At 43.1% G+C, this 25329-nt stretch overlaps 2 protein-coding genes across 2 annotated transcripts; both read right to left on the bottom strand.

Annotated features, from left to right (window-relative positions):
* Positions 1–3566: 3566 nt before the first annotated feature.
* On the bottom strand, positions 3567–16766 carry LOC118798129 (leukocyte cell-derived chemotaxin 1-like). Its single transcript, XM_036557479.1, has 7 exons — positions 16609–16766; positions 16291–16431; positions 14735–14875; positions 13586–13699; positions 11230–11383; positions 9465–9559; positions 3567–4366 (listed from the first exon to the last, which is right to left on the bottom strand). The coding sequence occupies exons 1-7, from the start codon at positions 16678–16680 to the stop codon at positions 4145–4147; spliced, it is 939 nt and encodes a 312-aa protein (XP_036413372.1). The 5' UTR covers positions 16681–16766; the 3' UTR covers positions 3567–4144.
* A 2021-nt stretch (positions 16767–18787) lies between these two features.
* Positions 18788–22970, bottom strand: LOC118798401 (protocadherin-8-like). The gene is made up of 3 exons (XM_036557835.1): positions 20313–22970; positions 19995–20202; positions 18788–19538 (listed from the first exon to the last, which is right to left on the bottom strand). Exons 1-3 carry the CDS (start codon positions 22755–22757, stop codon positions 19222–19224), a joined length of 2970 nt encoding a protein of 989 aa, XP_036413728.1. The 5' UTR covers positions 22758–22970; the 3' UTR covers positions 18788–19221.
* Positions 22971–25329: the final 2359 nt, after the last annotated feature.

The following is a 25329-nucleotide window of genomic DNA, read 5'->3' as shown; positions in this document are numbered from 1 at the left end:
TTCAATACGTTTGATCATCAGATAGCTTTACATAATGAGGGGCAAGAGTAAATTTGAGGTGATGTACTGAGAAAATCATAATTCTTTGAAAAGAAACATTTCCAAAGTCTTTTTCAACTGTTTGAAAAGGAATCAAGTACAGCTTCTAATCGTTGCTTATTGCAACCCTAACCATGAAGAAAATATAGCGTTAGGGTGCAGAGTGGTGCCACGTAGACGCAGGCAAATCAAAAACGTTTCTGTGAGCAGAGTTTGTGCTCACAGCAGCCGATGAGCAGTGCTGGAACAGTTTAAAGCTGATAATTAAACAAAGTAACTATTCAAACTCAATTCTTTACTGCATTACACACGCCTCCGTCAAACTGTCCCTCGAACCAATTAAGATGAAACACAACGTAGTGTCGACAGAGAGTCGACTCCAAGCATTTGGACTCGCCAAGAGTCGATCACGAGTCCTAGGCGAGTTGGTGTTGAAGAACCAATTATTTTGGAATCAACTTCCATCACTACTAGACAGCACTTCAACTTGATAGCTGATCCAGCTTATACTACATCATGAGCACAGTTACTTGCCTGCTGAATGCTGAAGTTACTGATTGAGCGAAGAGGAATTTTACAGGGATGAGGTGAAACCTTATAAGCTAATTAGATTTGGCGTGGCAGCAAAGTCGATTGTATTTAGAGTTTTTTGTACACTGTTCTAGTGGCAGGTCACTCTCTCCTAGCTACTTGAAGATTTAAGCACAGCAACCATGTGTCCCTATCACTCTTTCAAAAGGTCAAGGGTTCTTGAGCAAAGACAATGGTTCTATAAGCACACTTACCTTGTTGATTGCCATTTAACCCTTAAATGCACACCAACCTACCACATAAAGAGATACAGCATGTAAAATATATAACCTATATATATATATATATTATATATATATATATATATATATATATATACATACATATTTAACGTGCTGTATCTCTTTATGTGGTAGGTTGGTGTGCACTTAAGGGTTAAACGACTGACAATCAACAAGGTAAGTGTGCTTTCTATCATTAGTCTTACTATAACTGCTCAACAAAGGGGTTGTTTGGAAGTTACCTGCTAGCTGCCTACCTACTTTGGTGAGCTCAGCTTGTCTCATGTCTTCAGCTCCATCAGTAACTGAAGAGGTGCTGCTCTCTCTCTCTCCCTCTGGGACTTGTGCTTCTGGAACTGTGTGTGTTTTACAGGTTAGCTGCTGGGCTGAGGCTGAACTTCACTATCTGATACATTAGTTGTTTAAAAATCGTACTTGAAGCGAATCCTGTGCTTGTTTATCAGCTCGTGTTCGTTACAAGTGTAGCTAATCGCTAGCTAGCTAGCCTAGCTAACTTTAGCTCGCGTTACTACGACATATTTACAGTTTGTGACTTTAGGCTCACCTGTTTCCTGAAAAAAAAACGGGTCGGAATTTGTCTGTCTTCTTTCTGCCATCTCTCTGTCTCTCTCCGCTCTTTTACCTCAGGGACCCCTGAAGGTGTTTATACGCGGGAAGAGAGTATATACGTGACGTCAACGATGACGTCATGTAAAGTATTGCCTTTTTTCCATTTGATTTTTTTTTTGTTAGCTTACATCAAACCGAACGTGTAGTAATGCACTAAAACGAGGCGAGAGACGACAGTATGTACACATAACTGACGCATCAGGCCTCTCTCATTCTGGACGAACCTTATGCAAATTAGCTGAGCGGCGACCAATCAGATTGTTGATATGTGGCGCGGTAACCGTCCACAGTCACGCGCACTGAGCGGGAGATATAACGATAAAACGTTTTTATTACGTTAGATTCAGTTTTAAAGCGGTATTAGGCTGCTTTGGGGTTCAGAAGTGGTTTTGCGTAAGTTTAAGTCTGGCCTTAAAGCCTTAAGTCCTTAGTGGACTTAAAACTGAATAAAACTAATTATCTAGAGCCATTTTCTGTCTAATCGGTAATATTTTCCTGAGAAAACCAAAATACGGAGCCCTTTAAACGACGGTTTCTGGCTAACTGACACAACAGCAGCCTCAGTTTAGCCGTTTGTGCAGCTGCTGAGTCTCACTGAGCTGAAGCTGTGGGTGTTTAGCTTCATGCTCAGTGCTTAGTTAACCAAGAAGTTCTGTTTTGGTTCTTTTTGTGCTTTGTATGTGGTTTCTGATCGTTTCCCCAAAACTTCCACCTGCTGAGGGGGAGGTGTAAATATTTGGTAGCTACTAAGCTCAACATTAAAACTAGTTTGTGTAGTGCAACTTGATCTGATTTAGTAATGCATAAACATGAACTTATGGTACAACTAGCCTGTGTTTGAATTTAGCCTGGTGCAACAGGCCACTGGCCTCTATATCTCTGCACTCTTTGAATCTCAACCCGTGTGTGTTTTAGCAGCGCGCCCACAAAGCAGCTGTTGTGAAAATATAGCATTAACTTAAACAGTTATATAGCATTAACTTAAACCCCCCCTATTCAAGGAGGGTCCTTGTTAGTCAGGTCCATCATTACCCGCCATTAGGACTCCTAAAGACTCAGGATTGTGTCCAAGTTTTTGCACATGCCACAATGACTATATTTTAATTTAATCAAACATAAAGTAACTGTGCATTAACATTTATATAAAATGTTATTGTTTAAAATCATTTGCTGCAGAGGCTGTGTTTACTACTCAAAAAAAAAAAATATATGCAATTTAAAAACTTTTGAAAACAACTGTATGGAAACTACGCTGTCATTGACCTTGTAATGCCAGCCATTTACATATATCTGCCTATTCGGCCTACAACAGCTTAGCCCTACTGTTCACACTGAAGTTACATATGCTTTGTAAATGAGGCACAATACAGAGGTGATTTACATATACCAGTCTTAATGAGACAGCCTGTTTATGTCTAAGATATAAATAGAGAATGGAAAACTGTCATGTAAAATGAATTATGACTGTACTGGGTCCATAAGCCCACACAAACATTATGAGTGGGCCAAACATGAAAGCGTAGAATAAGAGTGTAGTGGGTTAGCAGTTAGCATCAGTTGGTATCAGGAATTTCCTGATATTTGATTGCCCCACCAAGTAACACCCCCGAGAACAAAAATGTTTAACCTTGATATCAAACTGTTTAGACTGGGGGGTGAGGTACACCGTAGTTATGTACTGTAAACAGTTCAAATGACTGTTTGAAGAAAAACAGATGAGGAGGGGGAGGAAGAGAAGATCTTTCTTTGATAATGGGTTAAATGATAAATTCATGGCACACGTTTCATCTCTGAAGCTGATCAAACAGGCGAGTTTTACGGCTCCAGTTTAAACTCTAACAGTCATTTTCTCCCTCGCTTAAAGCTCCTCTGCCAGACATCAAAAGGAGCTCAGGCATTTGCATTATAGCTAAGATCTCAGACCATGAAAGCAGTATATATATATATATATATATAAAAAGATTCAGTCTTGTTTATTAACCCCTAGTGATATTCCTTCTTTTTAAAACAGTGTTTGGTGTTCACCAATGAAAGCAACAATGAAAACAACAAAAATATATATAACGTATGATGCCTCTGCTATAGAAAAAGACCTTTATTACACTTTGGCTTTATGCGATGCACTTTAAAAGCACCAATACAAGTCCAAAAACCAATGTCAATTATCCTTTTTTTTTATATCACATGAAAAGCAATATCCAGAGAAAATGGGCTGGTTTCAAAGCTACAAAGCTGATGTTCAATATCTCATGTGGGCATTTATGCTTTGTGCTGCTTTGTGCTCTGCCCTCTGAAGGCATGCAAATTATTACACGTATTTACATCGAAAGAAAGGGCAAAAAGAATCATTTCCTTTTCTCCACATTTTTTTACATTTGCTTTTCTATTCAGTCAATGGAAAACATAGCTGTCTTTAATATACAATATTCATATTTTTGATGCTGAACTTTGAGAATATAAACTGGCATGTACTTTCTTACAGTGTACCGCACATGGACTGTCTTTTTTGCGCTGTCCCTCAATGGCGTTGACATAATTCAATACAAGGCATAATAAATACAGCTCAGCAGTGGTATGGAGAGCTGTCCTAACATGTAGACTTGCTCAGTTTCCGGTGCTGTTGGAAACTGCCGTTCTTTGCAAGTAACTTCACTGCGAAGATCTTAGACGAGGCCCATGATACGAGCCACCCACCAGCGGCATGGCATGATCACTCGGCAGACCACTCTACAGCCATGGTAGTTGTACGGCCATGGTTGGTAGCCGCCCAGGGGCTCGCATATGCGATGGCACTGAGTGTAGCTCCGACGGCATTCCGTACAGCACACGCCAGTGTGGTCCAGCATGGGGTCGAAGGTCATGGAGCCCTCTTCGCCCTCAATACGCTGAAACAGATGCAGGGGAGAAAAACATTGAGCATATTAACAGTCCCATACAAAAACAGACATTTTACACCTGATCTCATGTTGACCCCTTAGAATCCCAGACTTATTACATACTAAGGCTTATTATTCAGTAACTACAGAGACTTCACTGCAAACTAGTTGAGCTATTTTTAGGTTATAGAAGTGTGTAATAAAACTTTGGGCCCACTGGTTGGCCCTGGCTTTGTAAGGGGATAAAGGAAGGAACTGGTGCAAAAAGACTAATTTACACAGTTGTCTCTACAAATGTAGACAGTGAGCCAAGACAGGTTGAAAGTAGGGGTGGGTGATATGGTGAAAATACATTACCTTGATACATGTAGACATTTTCACAATACATGGTATGTACTGCGATATTTAATTTAATTTAAAATTGAGCTTCATAAGTTGGAACCAGCAAAACGTTAGTGCCACTTCTGAAAAATGCTTTCAAAAACCATTTGTTCAACAAAGTTTTTGAGCAGTGAGTTTTTTTTTAAATCATTATTCAACATTTCGCATACTGTGTAGCAATATATGCAGTTAATCAGGGCCAATTATGCGTTCTTTTACTCCCGGAATTGTCACGATTCAAACTGACAGGGCGGAAAACCCTTAAACAACCACTTGGGAGCCTCTTTGAAACCTTTATTTTAATAAATCATGCTGTCTTGCATTGTCAGGATCCAAACTTACCATGATGAAAAATGCATATTCAGTTAGGTGTGTATAAACTTTTAACTGGCGCACTCTCCAAAACTACCTCAAGGGTACGTCTTCAGTACTTTTAGTTGAGAACATTGTATCATGTCCTGTAGCAGATATATTTTGCATTGAGTTTTCATATTTTTGAAGTTGCAAAAGAGTGTTGCCACTTTTTAAAAATGCTATCAAAAATATGAGTGCTGTGTTTGTTTTCTTTTTATTCAACATTTCACATACACTGTGACTGAGTGGGACCTTGTATGATTGTCTGCCGCTGGGGTGGTACCCTCAGGAGTACGTCTTCAGTACCTTTAGTTAAGGAACATAATTGTTCCATATTCTGTTATAGTTATATTTTTGAAGTTGCACTGATTCCATACACTCTGTCTTGACTCCAGTCTTTTTATTTAATTCTTCTATTTTAAAACCTTTAGTTCTGAAGACATGCACCTTTTCTCTGAGAAAGTGAATGTAATGTACCTTAAACTTATTTAAGGTACTCAATCAGACCTTAAGACCATTGCTGTATCTTTAAGGGAACATTTTCATTGTTTGTACTATGGTGATCAGACACCTTTTTTGACAGTGTACTGTGCAGTTAATCAGGGCCAGTTAATGCTTTCTTGGACTCCCAGCATTATCGGGGTTCGAACTTAAGACAATGCAGCAAAACCTTAAACAGCTGCACCACTTGGGAGCCTTTAAGGTACTGTGTAGGTAAACATTGTAAAAGTATCCTTTGGGTACAACAATGGTTTTAAGGTCCAAATGTGGGGGACCTGAGTGGCACAACTGTGTTGGCCCTATCATCAGTAGATCGCAAGTTCAGTTCCTGGTGATGCTACAGCCATCCGCTCTCTGGGTGGGTAGGATGGCCCCCTTTTTTCTCACCATCACTCAGCACGATGCTAGTCAGCGCAGGCGTTTGTTAGCTGATGTAACAGAACTGGCGGTTAGTGTTCTCCTCCGAGCATGTTCAGCTGTCCAATGACATGTTAGTGGCAGTTTGAAAAGATGCAGGTCTCAGATGCAGCTTTCGCCTCCTAGCGCTGGTAGTATCATGTGACCGGGGGAGTCCTAACTAGTGGGTGGAATCAGATAGGAGAAAATTGGGAAAAACAAAAAAAAAAAGTCCAACTGTGTACCTTGAGGTTTTTCCAGAGGAAAAGTATGGATATGAATTTTTTCATAACCTACTTTTGTAACACAGAAAAATTAAATAAAAAGCCAAGTGTCAAGACAGGGTGTGTAGAGTCACTGCAACTTAAAAAAATTAATTGCAATGGAATATGGTACAAATATGTTCGCTAACTAAAGATACTAAAGACTTACCCTTGAGGGTACCAACCCAGTGACAAGAGGGGATCTACTCCATGACAGAGTCCATGTTCAGAAAGCTTAATTTGATGTCTTTTATCATAAAAACAAGCTCATTTCGTTCACTGTATGAAGTTTGCTCCTTTATTTTTGAACTGGAGCAGGAACAAGTAATGGAAGCCTATTCACCACCAATTAGTCAAACCTGCATGTCTAAATCATTACACCTAGCTCAAACTGTGTGGAGCTGTTAAAGACTCCCAAATAGACTTACTTGTGTGCTTTCTGACACTGTATGACATTCTTTTGTCTATGAAAATGGGCAAAAATACGGATGAATCAGACGCTTCAAGATGATTGATACTACTGTTTTAACTATGCCATACTTTTACTGAATTATATTTAGAAGGCTAATTTGTAGTCTATACACTACTAATGCCTGTTAGCTACATTAGTAGCTCCAGTGCAAAACCTTGGACACCAAACATGTCTTGACTGATCAACTATATAATAAAAAAGTAAGGGGAAAGTTGTGTATGTTTGTTTTTTTGCTGAACTATTCCATGGTGTCTTCAGGTGTGCAGTTTGGGCTCTACAGCTAAATTTTTTCTGCTGAAACTTAAATCGGTAACAAATCTCTGCACTTCTGAGACGTTTCAGGTGGTGCGTGATGTGTTTGAGTTGTATTGAAGTAAATATGTATGTGCCCCAGTTTCCTTTCTCTTTTGGTTTTTCAGTTTGAGGGAACAGAGGGGAGTAGGGATTAGACTGGAAGACTGGATTGGGGGGGGATTTTTGGCAGGAGGGGGAGTCAGAGCAGTCTCTCTGCTAACACAATAGGGGACAGGGTCAATAGAAGGATGCTGTCTCGGTTGAAAGGAAGCCTGTGAGAATAGACGAAGGGCGACAAGCATGGCCTCTTGCAGTGACCCCAACATCTGTCGCTGCTCACACAGCTGCGCATGTTGTCTGGTATTATTTGACAATAGGGGTGTCCGGTTACATAAAGTTACATGCATGATCAAGGGTATACTAATAGTGAACACTATTTAGTTAAAGGCAGTTGCTTAATGTTTTAAACATATTTGTTCAAAACTGAAGTGGTCAGTACAAGAATTCAGATACTTCTAAGTATCAGATACTTCCTCTTAGCAAACCGTCTTAGAAGGTTATGAGGGTCCCTGTGATGGACTCACAATTTCAAAATCCTCCATAAATTTTCAGTGGGATTCTTAAGTTATTGGCAGTATGTTTAGGGTTGTCGTCTTGTTGAAATGTTCATCCCCTTCCCAGATTCAGCTTCTTGGTTGATAAGATCAAATTGCTCCGCTCATGTTTCCATCAATAACATGTAATGCCCCAGTGGCATTTGCAGAGAACCAGCCCCATATGATGAAACTACCACCTTCATACTTCACTGTAGGTATCGCGTTCTTGTGAATACTTGTCTTACTGTAAATATATCCACTTCTAGCCCCTCACACTCATTTCTGATTTAAGCCACATCAACTTTTAGTTTGTAATCTAAAGGAATGTAGTGAAAACAGTATTTCTCAGGAATCAGTATGGAAGACAAGGCATCATTATTTGTACCAGTTATGTAGCTCTGCTTTTGGTTATACTGATTCTGCTGAAAGAAAACCTGAAGCTATAGTTTGCTTTTATGTGATAATCTGCCCAAAAGTCAAATTTGCATATTTTCCCTTATCCCAAATGTAATTGATCGGCCAAGACATGTTTGGTGTATGAAGTTTGCTTCTTTAACCCTCTGGGTTCTAAGGGCGTTTTTTCAATTTTCGCCTATCTTCTTAAATTCACTAAATCAAGCTTGCATACAACACAACCCCTAAATGTTTCATATCAAAATGTTCCGCTATCTTAATTGCTACTTTCCAAAACTGCTGCAGCAATTTTAGCAGCTGTAAACCTGTTGCACGCCATTTCATGTGTCTCCAATGTCGACTGAATGAAGAATGAAGGGCTTCTGGCATGATGGGTCAGTCCTTAGTGATTTTCTGAATGTCCACTGGCAAATATTGTGTAGCTCTACCCCTCTTCATAGCCTCATACCTCATGCAAATTACATATGATCTCACAATCTGATGGAATAGAAAGAGTAACTCTACAGATTCAGGACATGTTTGAACCGTATTTCTGTGTTGTACTATTGCAAAGATAGAGAAACATATATAGAGATATTGAATTTGACAAGCAGGCGTGTTCATTGATGCCAGAGGGTTTACAGTAATAGCAGTAACAGTAGTAGCAACCATCATTAAGCCTGAATTTTGTCTCTAGTTTTGTCTACTTTTTCAGATAACAGTATGTCATACAGTGTCAGAAAACATTAGCATGTCTATTTGAGATATTAAATATGTTTGAGACAAGTCCATCATGATTTAGGCACGATGCTAATAGTTTGAGTGCAAAACTAAAGAAGCAGACACCAAATGGGTCCAGGCTGATTGACCACATTTGCACTAAGGGGAAAATTGCATAAATATGTATGCAATTTTTGCCAAACAGTCCTTTTAAAGAGCACAGAGTGAGAGAACATGGACTACTTGCTAAAAATAGTAGTAAAAATAGTGTGTTTGCTGGTGCCCACTTGATGTAGACAAATATCGACTGGAGAGCTTGCCACAGATGTTTAGCTTTGAATTGACAGTCCTGATATGTTGCCGCTCTGCAATCAAGCCTTGAGGGTCAGGGTGATTATGATTGGAATGGACAGTTATTCCAAATGGATATGCAAGTTTTATTGAAATTGCACTGTATTACTGCCATGTTAAGTATGGCTACAGGCAGTACAGCCACTGCCACGTTACAACTGTCAATCATGCAGTGCTGCTTATTTAAATCCCATGTGACTTATGTAAGTTAATTCATTTTTACATCTCTCTCGCTCTCGGTTGCCCATCCCCTCCCTCTCCCTCCTCCTCCTCCTCCTCCTCCCTCCATCTCTCTCTGTCTGTACAAAGCGGTTCTACCACGGTGCGGATAAGCCCGGCATAGCCTTGGGCAACAGCTCAAAAGCAGGTATTTGAATGGCACTCACATGGTAAGGGTTCTCCGGGTTGAACGGCGGCTCCTCTTCCTCATCTTCTTCAGCCTGTCGTCTGGCCCTCGGCACGGATCTCTTCTTCTGCCCACCTGGGGAGAACAGTTGACAGGATTCAAGCAGAATAGCAGTCGTATGTGTCAAATGTGTCAGGCTAAGTGTGCTGATCAAGGGCTACTACTGGGATTCTGCATCCTGAAGAATATCGTTATTGACAAAGGCGAGCTAATCCAACACATGAAGCTTCTTTATGCTAATGTTAAAGTCTAGGCCTCTCTGCTAAGAGCACTCTATAATATTCGTGCTAGGGCTGCACGATATATTGTCTGTTCATCGCAATATTGACACTGCATCACAGTATTGAACTGATATTACCAAGGTCTGTAATATGCAAGTAAGGCTAATCACAATGTTATGTGCCATTCATGTTTTCATGTTACTCATGTAATTCAAAATAAAATGAATGGTCAAAATAGTGCATAAAGGCATCTCACAATTGCAAAATAATCGTAATACTAGCATTTTGTTCAGCCCTACCTTATACCTTCAGAGTCATTCGGAGGGGTTTGGTGTGAAATGGTTCATTGTAGAGAATCTTAAAGAGTCATTTATATATTTATATATTTACTTATTTATTTATTTACTCATGTATTTGTTTTTACAGTGATCGTGATAGTAATCAGGGGTCGCAACATCTACAGTGCAAATATAGCCATTTACTATTCAAAATGGCAAGTGAACCAAGTTTTTATATCATCACTGACAAAACAACACTTTGTATCTCTACTTTTTGTTGGATTTTTATATATTTTGAAAATACCAGTTGCCTTTTACATTTCATGATTATGGGAACAATAGAAATGGTCCAAAATTACTTGGGAAAAAAAGTTATGCTACATTAACTTACATTGAAAGTACTTCCCCTCTAAAGCTGCCATTTTAAAGATGGGGTTTTGTTTTGGCAGTGAAGATATGTAGTGCTGATAATGCCTTTGTCCATATTTGTCTATATTTATCTTAGTTAAGATCTATATTGATCTTAGCTACTGGGTTGTGAGGGTTTTTCTCCATGCTAATGTTGTCAATGCCTGTTAAGAGCATTCTGTAATCTCTTTCATTTTAAACCAATCTGAGGAATGAATACCCTTAGCAAGAGTTCTTAATATAAACCCAAATTGGTCCTGCGTGGTATCTGTACCCCCTGTTATAACCTTGGCAAGACTAAATGGGCTCATCATGAATATATATTGATGCCCTTTACAACAGGCTGGGATACTTCAACGATATTGCCCTTTCTTTCTGTTTAGAGACAGGTATTCTAATACAAGCCATTCATTTTCTCCAGGCACGCAGTACGGCACGGCCTTTGAGCGAGTGCGCTTTTTGGAGAGAGTCTAACACATGCACAGTTGTTTCAGCTGGGCTGTTTTCAAGCAATTAACCTTGCATGCCTAATAGCCTCAGCTCAATTATGGTGCACGATGCAGACTGATGAAATTTAACACTGTTGTCTTGTAATTTGTGTTATGAGCTAGTGACTAGACTGCCCGTTAAATATTTATGGGCCCACCGTAATGTGGTCAGGTGACGGGGGGGCACTGAAGGGTACAATTAGAATGTCCTGTGATAAGATGTCCTCGCTTTTCTGGATTACAGATACACACTGCATGGCTGCAAGCCAAGGTGTTTCATCCCCTAAAAAGGAAAATTAAGTATGTAGACAAAGGGAAAGAGCAGGGATATCAGCGAATAGCTGTTCTACCATTGGGGTATGTGGGACGCAGCCAGAAGATGGGCAGGTCTCCACAGAGGTCCAGGATTTTAGTGCTGAGGAAACTGCTGTCCTTGAGAGGCTGATCAGCCGCGACCCAGATAAGAGACTCCTCCTCGAACTTGGCAGGCATGATCTCATCCTCCTGAGGGAATCCAAATATACATTTGATTAATTACACGTTTGTCTGTTTTAGCCAAGGTGTCTCCCCATCTACCCTCCAATGAAAACAAGATGACTGATGTAAGAGGCTTGATTCATTGAGACGACTCCATTAGAGGAACACTGCAGCCAATGTGAAGAATGCAACCATCACTACATTAGTCGTAAACACGCCTACTTGCATCCTACAACAGTGCTGCAATAGTCTCTAGAGTAAGAAATTCTGGTTTAAAAACTAGAAAATCTTGAGGGTGGGAGTAACTTTTGAAAGACTACAACTGCTTTGGGGTGGATTTTTGGAGCTGGGCTGTTTTGCAATGTTTTCATAGCAAATACGTAATGTTACTGCTAGAAAGCCCAATATTGTATTGCACTTGAATAACTGTAGCAGCTGTCATTTTAACTAGCAATCATTTTAACAATGAAGTGAATGGATTAAACAACAGAAATAGCTCATCAAAAGAGGAAGGCTAAAAACAAGCTAAAATATGAAGTTAGCAAGGTAGCTGAGTAGCAAGATAGGTATCTAGATATGTTACCTCAGATTGGGTTCTTTTCTCTGGCTAAAAGGGTAAAAAAGTTGTCTCTGGTGTCCATTTTGTGTTGAATAAAGATAGAATTGCTGCTTTCTTTAAGATTTTCTTCATTGACTGAGGTAAGAGATACAATAATGCTAGTGCGACTGGGTTAATTAGCCATTAGTTGGCACCTCAGGGATTTCCAATGGTTTTATGATATATTTGCGTATTGTAGTGATGAACGAAAACATGGAAAAGTAAAATCATGAATTCTGTCAAAGTGATGAGACTTACAGACGCAATGCTTAACATTTAAGTCAACATTTAAGGAATGGTTAGCCTGTCTCTGTATTTACACCCCAAGCCTTTAAAGGGATAGTTTCACCCAGAATGCTAACGTTGCTAACAATGGATACAAACAGCTAGCCACCAAATAGCATGTGACATCATGCTAATTGGTGGCTCCTAGCCTGCATTCCTTATTAGCCACATTGAATGAGCTATTCCTTTAAGGAAGCACTGATTTGTTCAAAGGGGTTTAGATTTGACCATCGCCTCAGTGCTATGCATAATGTTCTTTTCCAGCAGTCTTGAAGGTCCAAAATGGATGTTCCAAGCAGCAATGCAAAGGCAGTGTTAGTGGCTCACAATGAGCGTTTCTCATCCATTTCATACTTTCCCCACCACCACACACATAAAGCTCTAAAACGCTGTGAGGCATTGCTGTTGACAGGACCACCCTTATCTGCACGGCCCAGCACGTCGTCAAAACACACACACATGGCATGAATATTCAAGTGGCCATTTGCATTAAATCGTTTAAAAATGGATCCGCGCTTGAAAGAAATTTGCTCGGCAGCGAACAACTTCACAGTCACGGCCGTTATGAAAACGTCTTTAAATGTGTGATGCAAAATGAATGCTGCAGCTGTTAGGTGAGGGGGGCATCAGCACTCTAATTTGGAGATTGGTCTTGGCAGCACTCCCACAGAAAAAGGGTGGAAAAAAGAGGGAGAGAAAGAAAGAAAGAGAGAGAGAGAGAGAGGGAGAGAGAAAGAGAGAGAACCGTAAGCTCCTGTTGTAGGGGTCTCCTGAGCTGTGGACTTGTTCGTGTTTGAAACCGGATGGAAGCGCCGCAGGCAGAATCACTAGCTATGGATCCTCTGGCGTACTGTGCCAAAAGCTATAGCCGTGTGCACACTCAATCACTTCAATTTGTTCACATGTCTCTTTCACCCAGGAAAAAAACCCACATGGAACATGGAGGCATGGAAATCCAAACCCATTACTGGTCCAGTCGTATCTTGGGGCTGTAGGTCTTTTTTGATCTTCCCTGTGTAAATGCTCAAGTCATTCTCATTTCAGAGGACTGGCACACATGGCCGTTATCTACATATGAAGCGTTAGGGCTAGAATTGCAATGCATGTTCATGCTCCTGCTGTCAGTCACAGACTCAGATTTGACCACAGCTTTGGCAGTTAGATGGTGCTGCCGGTGGTGGGAGGTTCTAAAAACAGAACTAGCTAGGAGATTCTTCACAAATGATTTCCTCATTGCAGTTGAGACAGAACACCAGAGACCACCCTATCAAGTTATGCATGTCTAGGAAAGAGAATGAAAGGGGAAAAATCTGCAGGTTTGTGAGAAATGTAGCAACTCTACTTACCAGGTCAAACATCAGTGACTCCTTGTTTAGAGTCTCCACGTCAGGAAGGTGACCTTTGGCCTGGGTCTTGATGTAGCACTTCTCTCCTCCAGCGAAGCGGATGCCAGTAATTCCCTGTGTTAGATGGGGACAAGGAGGGCTCAAGACTTGGATCAGGCCAAATATCCTTTTCCTTTCCTAGATTGAGATCTTTTTTGGATTCATTGGCAGACTGACACGATTTAAAGAAGTGAGTTTATTTAAGATTATAGTTCTTGGTTTAGGCCAGGGGTGCCCAACCCTGCTCCTGCAGAATATATTTCCTGCCCTAACACTAGAACTTCATCCAGGTAATGTAGGGATTCAGGGGAATCTGAATATTAGAGCTAGGTGTGCTGGATCTGAACTCTACAGGGTGGTAGATCTCTAGGATTGGGATTGGGCACCCTGGCTTAGACATATGGCTCTCGGAAAAGCCTTAATTGATGTAGAACCTCTGTAGAGGTTCTTTAAACTTTTAAAAAAAGGTTCTTCACATTTGCATCTCATTAAAAAAATAGTTTCTTTGAAGAATCATCAATTGAAAGGTTCTGTAGCAACCAAAAGTGGTTCTGCCAATGGCATCACTCCAAAGAATGTTTGCACCCTTGTGTCCATGTCAATGCAAAAAGTAACTGCATGACATGTGAGTTTGGCAATATTTTGGCAAGAGTGAGACTACAGGCCAAAAGTTTGTATGGTTTTCAGTTTTCTTGAAGACATTTTATCTAAAGGCTTATGCTCAATAGTTTAAAAGTTAATAATATATATCTAAAACCATAACTAATTTAGTAGATAATAGTAGATTTAATGAGGACTTCAGGGAAATTAAGAGTTGGAAAGCACAGAGTTGGATGCACAATTATTATACCAACCTAGTTCTTATGTGTTTCTAAGTTTATTGGTGGAATGTCTGTCCTCGTTAATGCTTTTCAGCCAACCGGTTGTGTTGTGATGAATGAGGGCGGGGTCTAATTAACCCTATTTATTGAAGACCAAAGCTGCATTCCACTCCACAGGGTCCCTAAGCAGTACTGTTATGTCCTCTACACACTTGAATATGGGATCCAGACTTTTGACTCAAAGGGTTACATGCAGTGGAAAAAGTTAGCACTGTAGTGGAAGGCTTACAATCTGGAAATCGTGGACCTCGACGGCTTCGTCATTTCCGCTTCCTGTTGTGAATCTCTCCAAGTTGTTCATTGTGTCAATCTCCATGGAGCCCTCCTCCACCTTGCCATTGATACTCATGGTGTAGTGGACATTGTACACCTGTAAGATGCATGCAGAATGAGGTCACACTGACAAGAACATAGTGAGTAATTTTAGTACACACTTAGCAAAAAGAGTTCTATATAGTAACAAAAATGACTTCTATGAACAATAGTGGAACCCTTTTTGGTGCCACTAAGAACCATATACCGCAGGTTTTCCATTGCAAAACAATGCAAAGAATCATTTAAATGTTTACTTAAGTTGTCATTGCTCTATATATAACTACAGAACTCTAGAATAAGCTCTTTCTTAAGGACGTAAAGCAACGTTTATGTATTTTAATACATAAATCTTAGAAGAATGCAGTTAGGAGAACACAGGTTTGATTCCTGACTTCTTGCCAAACTCCAGTCACTGCATGGATTTCTTAAACTTCATCAGCAGCGCCTAATTTAATTTAATGAAAAATTGATTAGCTGTAGCCAATATTGTATGGTAACAGTAAATGCTGGGCTTCCTTGAGGAGAGCTTTGGAAATTAAGCTGGCACAATATATTGTTTACAATGTATTGTACATATTTTTAAACAAATAAATGCTTACTGCCCAGATAAATGGCTTTACATCCCATTTCCTCAGATGGCCTAAGACTTTTGCGCAGTTCTGTCTATGTAGGCCCACATTGCACGCTAATCCTAGAGAGGCTCTGGTGCTGTGTCAGCAATTTCTGTGTGGGGTTTTAAACATGGAAATAGAACGACAGTAAGGAAAAGGTTTAAGAGTAGACATGTCACTTCAAGAGTGCATATATGAGTGGATGGATCAACCTTCTTAGCCAAACTTGGTAGAGAACTAGATGTTTCAAATACGATGCTTTGGCCCTGCTGAATGAAGCCCATCCCATGTTTCCTTTTCCATGGAGAGGGGGCCTGTTTGTAATTGCAGTGGGAGGAGGGAGTTACATGAAGGGCTCCTTTCATTGGAACCAGGATCCATGTGATGTATCATAAGAAATCAAAAATACCTGGTTGCCTCTAATATATAACTCAGTTCCAATGAAACCCTCACTCATCCCGTGTTCATAACATTTAGATGGCATGGAGCAAATATATAGCCTTTTAAAAATAAACCTGCTCCAAATGATAGTTTATACAGTGCTGAACAGCTGAACCTCCACAAAGGTGCTTTTTTATTTTTAGAAGTTCCACTAATAGGCTAGTTTAGTAGGGTTCTAGACAAATAGGTCTAAACGTACTTTAAAACAGAACTGACTGATATTTTACAGCCCAACTCTACAGCACTCTTTGCTTACACACCTCTCGACCCTTGGGCTTCAGGCAGACCACTAGAGCAGTGGACTGCAGGCACTTGTCCACGTCTATGAATCCCACCGAGAGAGCAGCATTACTTTATGAGCTTTGAGGGCTCAAGGGGAACACAGTGGGGTAGAAATGCGCGAGACAAGGTGTCTTACGTGCTTGTCGTTGACGTTCCAAAAGTAAAAAGCTCCGATGGCTCCGAACAGCAGCAGCGCGGCTCCAACGGTCAACGCGGCCACTCCAATCTTCAGCAGGCGCGCAGAGCTGGAGGGCTTCACGGTCACTGCAGTGTATGCCTGCGCACATTCACAGAGGTCAGCAGTGAAAATATATCAGATATGAGGGCTTAGATTAAAAGGCTGTTCCGTGCAGAACGGACATCATACGCTCTCAATAAGCTCGGCCATGGCGCACTGACCAGATCAGATTCGTAGACACTGGAAAAGCGGTTTAAAGCTTACGTTACTACTTACAGGCGGCATGAGCTGCTGTAAGTCCTCTGGTCCGGCCAGGGCGATGGGGATTTTCTCAGAGGTCGCCTCCATGGCTGGATACGGACTTCTGTCTCGCTGGCCACTTGCTCTTTTTTTAGGACGAGGGAAAAAAAGTTGAGTGCTGGTCTGAGGACGGGTGGGAGGGCCTGGGAGGGTGTAATATTACCGTTGGGTGAATGGAGTGAATGGGGAAAAGGACTCGGACGACGTTTTTTGCATGTTGAAGGAGTGGCAGTGCATAACTGACCACCGTAGCTCATTCAGAGTGTCAGCTGATGGCTCTGCTCTTGTGGACCGTATATCCAGCACGTAAGGTCACTGAACTGAGCGGTCTATCTTTCACGCTTATACTTGTGATACGTGTGATTTTCGAACCCACGCGCACCCGTGTGACCTGTCTCACTTTTACTGTAGTCTCTCTGTTGAGCTGAGAGAGAAAGAGAGAATGAGTGAGATAGTGATATGGTGAGAGTGGGAGTGAACAGATCAGCATGCATGGATGTGAGTGAGTGACTGAGTGAAGGTGTGTATGAGAGAAACAGAAAGAGTGAGCTCGAGAGATAAACAAAGAGTAAAAGAGATAAAAAGAGAGGGAGCGAGTGGGTGAGTCAGGATGTGTATGTATGTGTGTGTGTGTGAGAGAGAGAGAGACAGAAAGAAGAGCGAGAGGAACAGATAGCAAGAAATAGAGATAATGAGTGTGAGAGAGCGGATGAGTAAAAAAGGATGAGAAAAGGAGAGAGAGAGGGTGAGTGAAGCAGAGAGACAGAAAAAGATAGTGAATAAGCGAGAGAGGATGAGAGAAGGAGAGAGTGAAGGATGAGTGAAGGAGAGAGAGAGAGAAAAGGATGGTGGATGAGAGAGGACGAGAGAGAGAAACAGGATGAGTGAAAGACAGTGAATGAAAGAGAGGAAATGAGAGAGAGAGAGAAAGAGAGGATGAGTGAAGGAGAGCGAGAGAGAGAAAGAGAGGATGAATGAAGGAGAGAGAGAGTTAGAGAGAGGGAGGGAGGATGAGTGAAGGAGAGTACGAAAGAGAGAGTTAGAGAGAAAGGGAATGAGAGAGGATGAGAGAAGGAGAGAAAGAAAGAGAGAGTTAGAAAGAGAGGGAGTGAGAGAAGGATAGTGAGTGAGAGAGGGAAGGTGAGTGAAGGAGAGAGAGAGAGACGGAGAGAGAGAGGATGAGTGAACGAGAGAAAGAAAGAGAGAGAGTTAGAAAGAGAGGGAGTGAGAGAAGGATAGTGAGTGAGAGAGGGTAAGTGAAGGACAGAGAGGGGGGAGAGTTAGAGAGAGGAAGAGAGAGGATGAGTGAAGGAAAGAGTTAGAGAGAGTTAGAGAGCGAGAGGATGAGTGAAGAAGAGTAAGTGAAGGAGGGGGTGAGAGGGGAAATGAGTAAAAGAGTGAGAGAGGGTGGATGAGTGAGGGGATGAGGGCTGTTTCTAAACACTCTGGGGGCTCTAAGCGGTCTCCGCCCTCCCTCACTTATTGTTATTCTGTATGAAGGTCTGACAAACAAATAAATACTTTATTCAAGTTAATTAAAGATACAAACTTCTAAAAAAACTACACAACACCCCCTCCGCGTGTCTGAGGGGCCCTAAATAACTACTTACACCTCTTATAGCAAGAAACGGCCCTGCATGCGTGTGCGTGAGAGAGAGAGAGGAAGAGAGAGAGAGAGAGAGAGAGAGAGAGTTCGCTTTGCGCTCAGTAGCTCTGGCTTGCGTAGCCGCTGCTGGCTGGCAGTGTGGGCGAGGTGTTGGCGCACCGCATGGACACAGCGCACAATGCAGGTGCGCATAATTATATGATACACCCGGATGGGTCTATCGGGCTGCTAGTTCGGAGGAAAATGAGTAAATAAATATATAAACAATGGACTCTACACGTGTAAAACTCGAAAGCCCACTTTTGAGAGTCCAAACGGCAGATGGTGCCTATATGAGCTGACATTTTAGGCTATATTTAAGACACAGCAGTCTGCGTGGTCGCAGTGAAAATGAAAGCGGTCTGTTTTTGGTGTAGCCTAATTACTGCAGCCCCATACGGTGCACCAACACGTGCTTCCCCTCAAAACTTGCAAACAGCGCCATCCTCTGTCCCCAACCCCGCTCTCAGAGAAAATGAGTTTAGTGAGTCTCACAAAGGCGCAAAGAAATCGATTTTCAATGTTTATTTTTATAACATTGTGAAAGAAATCGATCAAAAAGGTACATCTTGCATTCAGATGGCCTAAATTTACACAGGTAGGCTATCAACTGGGTTTGGGAGCATAAAATCTTAGGCTGCATTTAAATAAGGAACATGCTTTTAAAATAAAGTATATCATCTGCAATATCTTTTGTTTTACTTAGGAATAATATTATAAAAATAGACTCTGTATTTACAAAAAACTTGCATAATATACATATAATTTTCAACAAAGTCATATGATTGCTTAAAATCATCGTAAAGACCAATACTGACAGAAAAGATGCGTTTTTTCTTAAATACACAAACATTATTGATACCTATACATGTTCAACACTTGCTGTAGAGAGTGTAGTGTCAGTGACAGCCGTTAACAGTCTTATTATCTGGCTGTTTAGGTTCTCAGACTTCATTGGTGGGACAGCGTGTTGTTGTGGGTGAGTACACTGGGATGGTGACGTCGTTGATCTCTCGTACCCTGACTGGTTGGGGTGGGGGCACTAACACATAGTCATATTCCCTGTGCAGAACCTTTTCGTAGACGCTCTGGAGGCCCACCGTTTTTGGTATGTGGGCCTGGTAGTAGTTCTCCCTCCTGAGAGAGTCTCTGGGAAGCGAGCCGGTCTTTGCAGAGCTGTTGCTCGCCCTGGCGGCGGTTGGGCTCCAGCAACGGTCGGAGTGGCCGAGGATCTTACACTCGCTGGTACACGCCCACAGAGCTGGAAAAAACACAAGGAAGAAGAGCATGTTAGCATGTTTTTGTTAGAGCGACTGTAGTCACGATAAACGCCTACAGGCTTCGCTGAGCTGAAGTGTTCATGTCATTTACAGGAATGGTTCGGTCAAAAAATCTCAGCTAAACTTGTCCCTACACCCCCACAAAACTGGAAAGGCAACTAAAAAAGTTTGTTAGCATGTTTTCAGCTAATTTAACGCCCACAGGCTTCACTCAGGCTATCTGCAGCAGACAGTTTGAGCCTACAGTTCAGTCAAATATGTTAGGCTTGTGTTGCTAATAGTGTTTGCATCCTAACATTGGTTAGTAAAATGTTACAAGTACAATGCTAAATGGTAGCTAATCACTTTTATTCAGAACTAGCCACTTTAGCTAACACTGATTTTGAACTGAATCTAACAGCATAGAACATTTTCTGACCAAACTACTCTGGTCTTACCATTTTGAGCATTGTTTTGGTGTCCATCTTTCTTCAGGCCATCACCGCTGATGTCTGAGTCACTGTCGTTGAAGTCACTGTCTCCTTTTCCGCTGTCTTTCCCGCTGAACTGAGGGTCTCTTGCTGAAACGGTGGTGTAGGAGTTGCCTTTCCATATTGTAATTGGTCGCACCGGCTCTTTGCCATAGCCAGGCAAAGTTGAATAACCCTACATAAATAGAAACACACAGCATATTAGTTACACCAAAGTAGTCACAGTTAGCCTGAACTGAAGTTATAATAACGCATGCTTAAATAAATTGGTATGCGTTGACTTACCTCCAGTTTTGCTCCACGGCTTTTGTTTTCGGATTCATAGACGCAGGTAGTCTCTGTGCCATCTTCGGAACTGCAGCACATGTCGCTGCTTGCCTGAATGGAACCAGTAAAACTGGGTTTGTTGGAGTATGGGTGGACGTCAAACACGCCATCGCTGTGAACAGGTATGAGAGGGTCGCTATTGTTCTTCCCCCCCTCCAGGTTCATGCCATCCTCCTTTTCAGGATGAAAGCCATCTCGCCGCTTGTCCAGCTTTCGCTTGTTACAGCTTGTCGCTATTACGATGATGGCTAAGAGCAGCAGCGTGCAGCTCCCTGCCAGAACAACGATAATCACGATGGAGAGGTCCCACTCGTGGGCTTCATCATCTTCGCTGCCATGTCTGAATATGTTGCGGTCATTGGGGGGCGCTCCGGCGACGATGGTGAAACGGATGGTGGCCGTGGAAGTCAGCGAAGGTCTCCCATTGTCGCTGACGGTCACTGTGACTTTCAGGCTCTCGTCAACTTCATAGTTCAGCTCACGGTTAAGGTAGATCTCCCCAGTGGCTCTGTTGATGGAGAAGACGGAGGCTTCACCTGTGGCGATTTTGTAGGACAGCTCTGCGTTGACACCCTCGTCGGCATCCCGTGCATTTATCTGGGTTACCACATAACCTGAAGGGGCGTCTTTGGGCAGGAGGACTTCTGCAGAGCCGTTATTGAGGGCTGGCTGTGTGATAATGGGAGCGTTGTCATTTTTATCGACTATTCTTAGGTTGACTGTTGCGCTTCCATGGAGTTGTGGTGATCCGCCATCGCTTGCTTGAATTCGCAGCTCAAGCTGCTTTAAAACTTCATAGTTGAAACTCCGGAGAGCATAGATGGAGCCAGTGGCAGGGTCCAGAGAGACAAATGCTGATATGGGTGAGCCCATAATATAAGTGTCTACAAGTTTATAGCTGATTTTACTGTTCTGCCCCAGGTCCAAGTCTCTGGCCACCACTGTGGTTATATATGCACCCGGTGCATTGTTTTCCACAATTGAAACATCATAGACGGGTTTGCTAAACATGGGGGCGTTGTCGTTTTCGTCGCTCAGCCTAATGGTGTACTGTGTAATCGTTCTGAAAGGCGGGGAGCCGAGGTCTTCAGCCACCACAGTTAAGTTATACTCTGCAATTTTTTCTCTGTCAAGGGGGGCTGTGGTCACAATCATATAGCTGTCTTCGTAAGCCTGCTGGAGTTTGAAGTGGTCATGCCCATACAGTGTGCAGTGCACCTGGCCATTGGCGCCCGAGTCTCTGTCCGTGGTGCTGATCAGAGCTACAAAGCTGTCCTTGGCAGCTGCCTCTGTGATGTGTGCGATTCCTGCGGTGATGGAGGTCATTGGGGTGATGGTGATTTCAGGCGCGTTGTCGTTCACGTCCTGCACCTGGACGATGATTTTGCAGACGGTTGGAGGGCTTGGGTTGGGACCCAGGTCAGACGCCTGGACGTCAAACTCGTACGTCGTTTTGCTTTCAAAATCGATCTGACTCTCCAGGGTCAGGCGGCCTGTTTTTCTGTCCACTTTGAAAAGTTGTCGGATCTCAGAGGGCACTTGATTGCCGAACCCATACACAACTTCCCCGTTCAAACCCTCATCCGGATCGACCGCGTTCAGATCCAGCAGCAGGAATCCCACCGGTGCGTCCTCAGGTATTTCGATGGAGAAATGGTTGCGGTCAAAAATGGGGCTGTTGTCATTGTAGTCTTTCACCTTGACATTGATCTTCGTGGTGCCAGACCTCGGCGGGTTTCCTCCGTCAGTCGCGGCCAGTTCCAGAACGAAGGACGCCTGCGTCTCCCTGTCCAGTTCTTTCATTAGCACCAGCTCCGCATATTTAACCCCATCAGCTCTGCTCAGCATGTCAATGGTGAAGTGGCTGTTGACTGAGATTTGGTAGCTTTGGATGTAGTTTGTGCCCACGTCTTCATCCACAGCCACATCCAGGGGTATGCGCGTGCCCACCGCTGTGTTCTCAGAGATTTCCAGCGTAGATTCCTTCCTGGGAAACTCAGGGGAATTGTCATTGATGTCCTTTACCTCCACTTCAACGTGTATCAGTTTGAATTGTTCTTTGGAGAAACTCACCACATCAAACGCGATGAGGCACTGAACCGTGTGCTTGCAGATTTTCTCTCTGTCGATCCTCTCCCCGATAGTGAGCTGCCCGTCGCTCTCGCGCAGCCGGATAAAAGAAGCGTTGAACTGTTTCATCATCCTGAAATTGGTCTTGGAGCCCGCGGAGGGAGTCAGCGCCATGTCCTTGGCCAGGTTTCCGATGACAGTGGACGGAGCGTCCTCTTCGTACGTCTGGTATTTCATGGTCCTTCCCGCGGCGAGAGCCGGCAGGACGGGCAGTGACAGAAAGGTGAAAGCGAGCGTCCACGCGGCTGCGCTGCCTGGATTCCCTCCCATCATAAAAGCCAAGTGTGCCAACAGTGAAAATGCGCTAAAACAATAGACGCCTGTCAAGTTAAGTGTTCCGATATACTCGTCCGTCACATCAGGTCCACCGGACGCGCGGAGAAAAAAGCAAAAGTCTCTGTCGCTCTCTCCCTCTCTCCCTCTCTCTCTCTCTCTCTCTCTCTCTCTTCTGTGCGCGCGCACTGCTGTGCCCGCGCCCCCGAAGCTTTCAAACGCGCAACTGGAGAGAACTGCAGTGGCGGGGCGGTTTATAGACAGCCTCATGCAAATGAGATCAAGTGTGACCAATCCCCGCTTTGAATAGGAAAAAGGGCACTTTTAAAAAGACATCTAAGCCTATTTGGAGATTCCTTAAAGCAAATAACTTGGCACCAGAGTGCAGTGTCTGATTTACTATACATTTCTGCCCTCTCTCTCTCTCTCTCTCTCTCTCTCTCTGTCTCCGTCTCTCACACATAGGCTATATGTTTTTCAGTGGAGAAAAGACAGTCCATTTTTTCTCTTTTTTATTAGAGAACTGGCACATACATACGGAAGCTCATTCCCGCCCGGGAGAGGGAAAAAAGTCAAAATTTTGACTCAGTATCTCGTAATATGACCTTTTCGAGATACTAACCGAGATACTAAGTCTTTTTTTGGAAACAAGTCATTATTTTGAGATACTAAGTTATTTTTGGGGACATAAGTCATTGTTTCGTAATACTAAGTCATTTTTTGGAAACATAAGTCATTATTTCGAGATATTAAGTCATTATTTTGAGATACTAAGTCATTTTGGGGGACATAAGTCATTATTTCGAGATACTAAGTCATTTTTGGGCACATAAGTCATTATTTCGAGATGCTAAGTCATTTTGTGCACATAAGTCATTACTACTAAATATCAATATTTCGACATAATTGGCGCCAGGAACAGCTAAGGAGGAAATCAGGTTATTTTTCCCTCCTCTGCCTGGCAGGAATGGATTTCCATACACATTCACACTAGATGGGCTGAGAAATTCATGATCCTCGCTTTCTTTCTTTCTTTCTTTCTTTCTTTTATGGTGCAGTAACTGTGTTTTGATCACGACTGACTCGTTCGCAGCTTCACCCCCCTCCAATCAATCCCCCCTCCTCTTTACTACTTTTATTTCGTGCATGTATTCCAGTTGTGGTCAGGCATCGATCGACCACTCGATCCGCCCCATACAGCAAAAGAGAAAAGATGATTTCCTTGAAAAACTCTTCAGCTCACGAGACGTCGCGTGAGCTGAACGGCGCTCCGGCCACGAGAAAAGCGCGCTCGTTTAACATGCATGTCACCGCCTCTGCGGCGCTCCCCTCCCGCTGGAGCCTCTCCTCTACTCTGCTCTGCTCTCCTCTCCTCTCGGCTGCCGGAGCAGGTGAAGAGAAGCCGTTTCCAATAGGATTTATGTGGAGCGCCGGGGAGATTTAGGCGGATTTCTATGGTCAGATTCTATCAAAGGCGTATGAACCCCTCGTTAGTACTGCGGATATAATAGCGTGGTGGGGTATCCCATTGGAGGCATCGGCGTCCGCATTATTCTTGCCTTGGCAGACCCGGAGGGAGGAGAACTTCCAGCAGGTTTTCACACAGGGCTTGAGCCTAAGTTGGACATAATGAGGCAGCGCCACATGCGTCCTTTGTGTGCCCCACCAAATCCCCCCTCCCACACACATACCCTTCCCCAACAGCCCCAATCACGCCTATAACTCTTTTGACCTAAACGAAGATGGCCGGTGAATTGGCCAGGGCTCGTATTAAAACGCGTTTAGGGGAGCCACCGGGTCCGTCACGGCTGTTTAGGAGATTTTCTCCCCCCCTCCTTCTCCGCGGGGGCCGCGTTCAGCAGAAGGACGGAGCGCGCGCAACGGTGCGCGCAAAAAAAAGACCCATCTGCAGCCAGTGGATGTTGAGAGTTCTGCAAAAAGCCCAAATGTTATCGCAGGACTGTAGCGTGTGGGCTGTAGAGTCTCTGCGACTGTGGCTGCATCGCTTAATTAAGCAGCTCCAAAAGAGAGATGCGCCCATCTGGAGCCACTGTAGTGTGATCAGTTTAATGCAGCCCCCCGTTCTGAGTGAAACGCGAGTGTTTCTTTGGAACAGCAGCTCGAGACGTTTCAGCACTGCATCGAGACTCTAAAACAACAACAATAACAGCAACAACTTCTCCACGGTCTGCGCCCAGAGCCTGCTGACAATTGCAAGTCTATCCGAAACTCCTTTAGAATAATGGAGAGGGGAAGAAAAGAAATGACCGCCGTTCTTTCACGTGATCCGTGTGTCAATCTCGCCGTCTGCACGCGAGCTGAACAATGGCGGGATTAGACGGGACCTCTGAAAATCCCATCTTCGCGAGCTCTGTTTGCATTCTCCTAAAGAAATAAAGCGCAGTGGCCGCGCCATTGTGGCCGCGTTTGTTCTCGTGAGCGCCTGGCCCTTGTTGTCTAAAGTTGCTCGCATGAGTCGCGTTTTGTGAAGAGGCTTAACTCTTTTCGTATGATAACGAGGAGCTTTGGCCTCCGTCACCCGCGCTGCCACTGGGAAAGAGAGAGAGAGAGA

Source organism: Colossoma macropomum, unplaced genomic scaffold (genome assembly GCF_904425465.1).
Source record: "Colossoma macropomum unplaced genomic scaffold, Colossoma_macropomum, whole genome shotgun sequence".
NCBI classification, from domain to species: domain Eukaryota; kingdom Metazoa; phylum Chordata; class Actinopteri; order Characiformes; family Serrasalmidae; genus Colossoma; species Colossoma macropomum.
The sequence above is the reverse complement of the archived record's forward strand: the minus strand, read 5'-3'. Positions and strand labels throughout refer to the sequence as shown.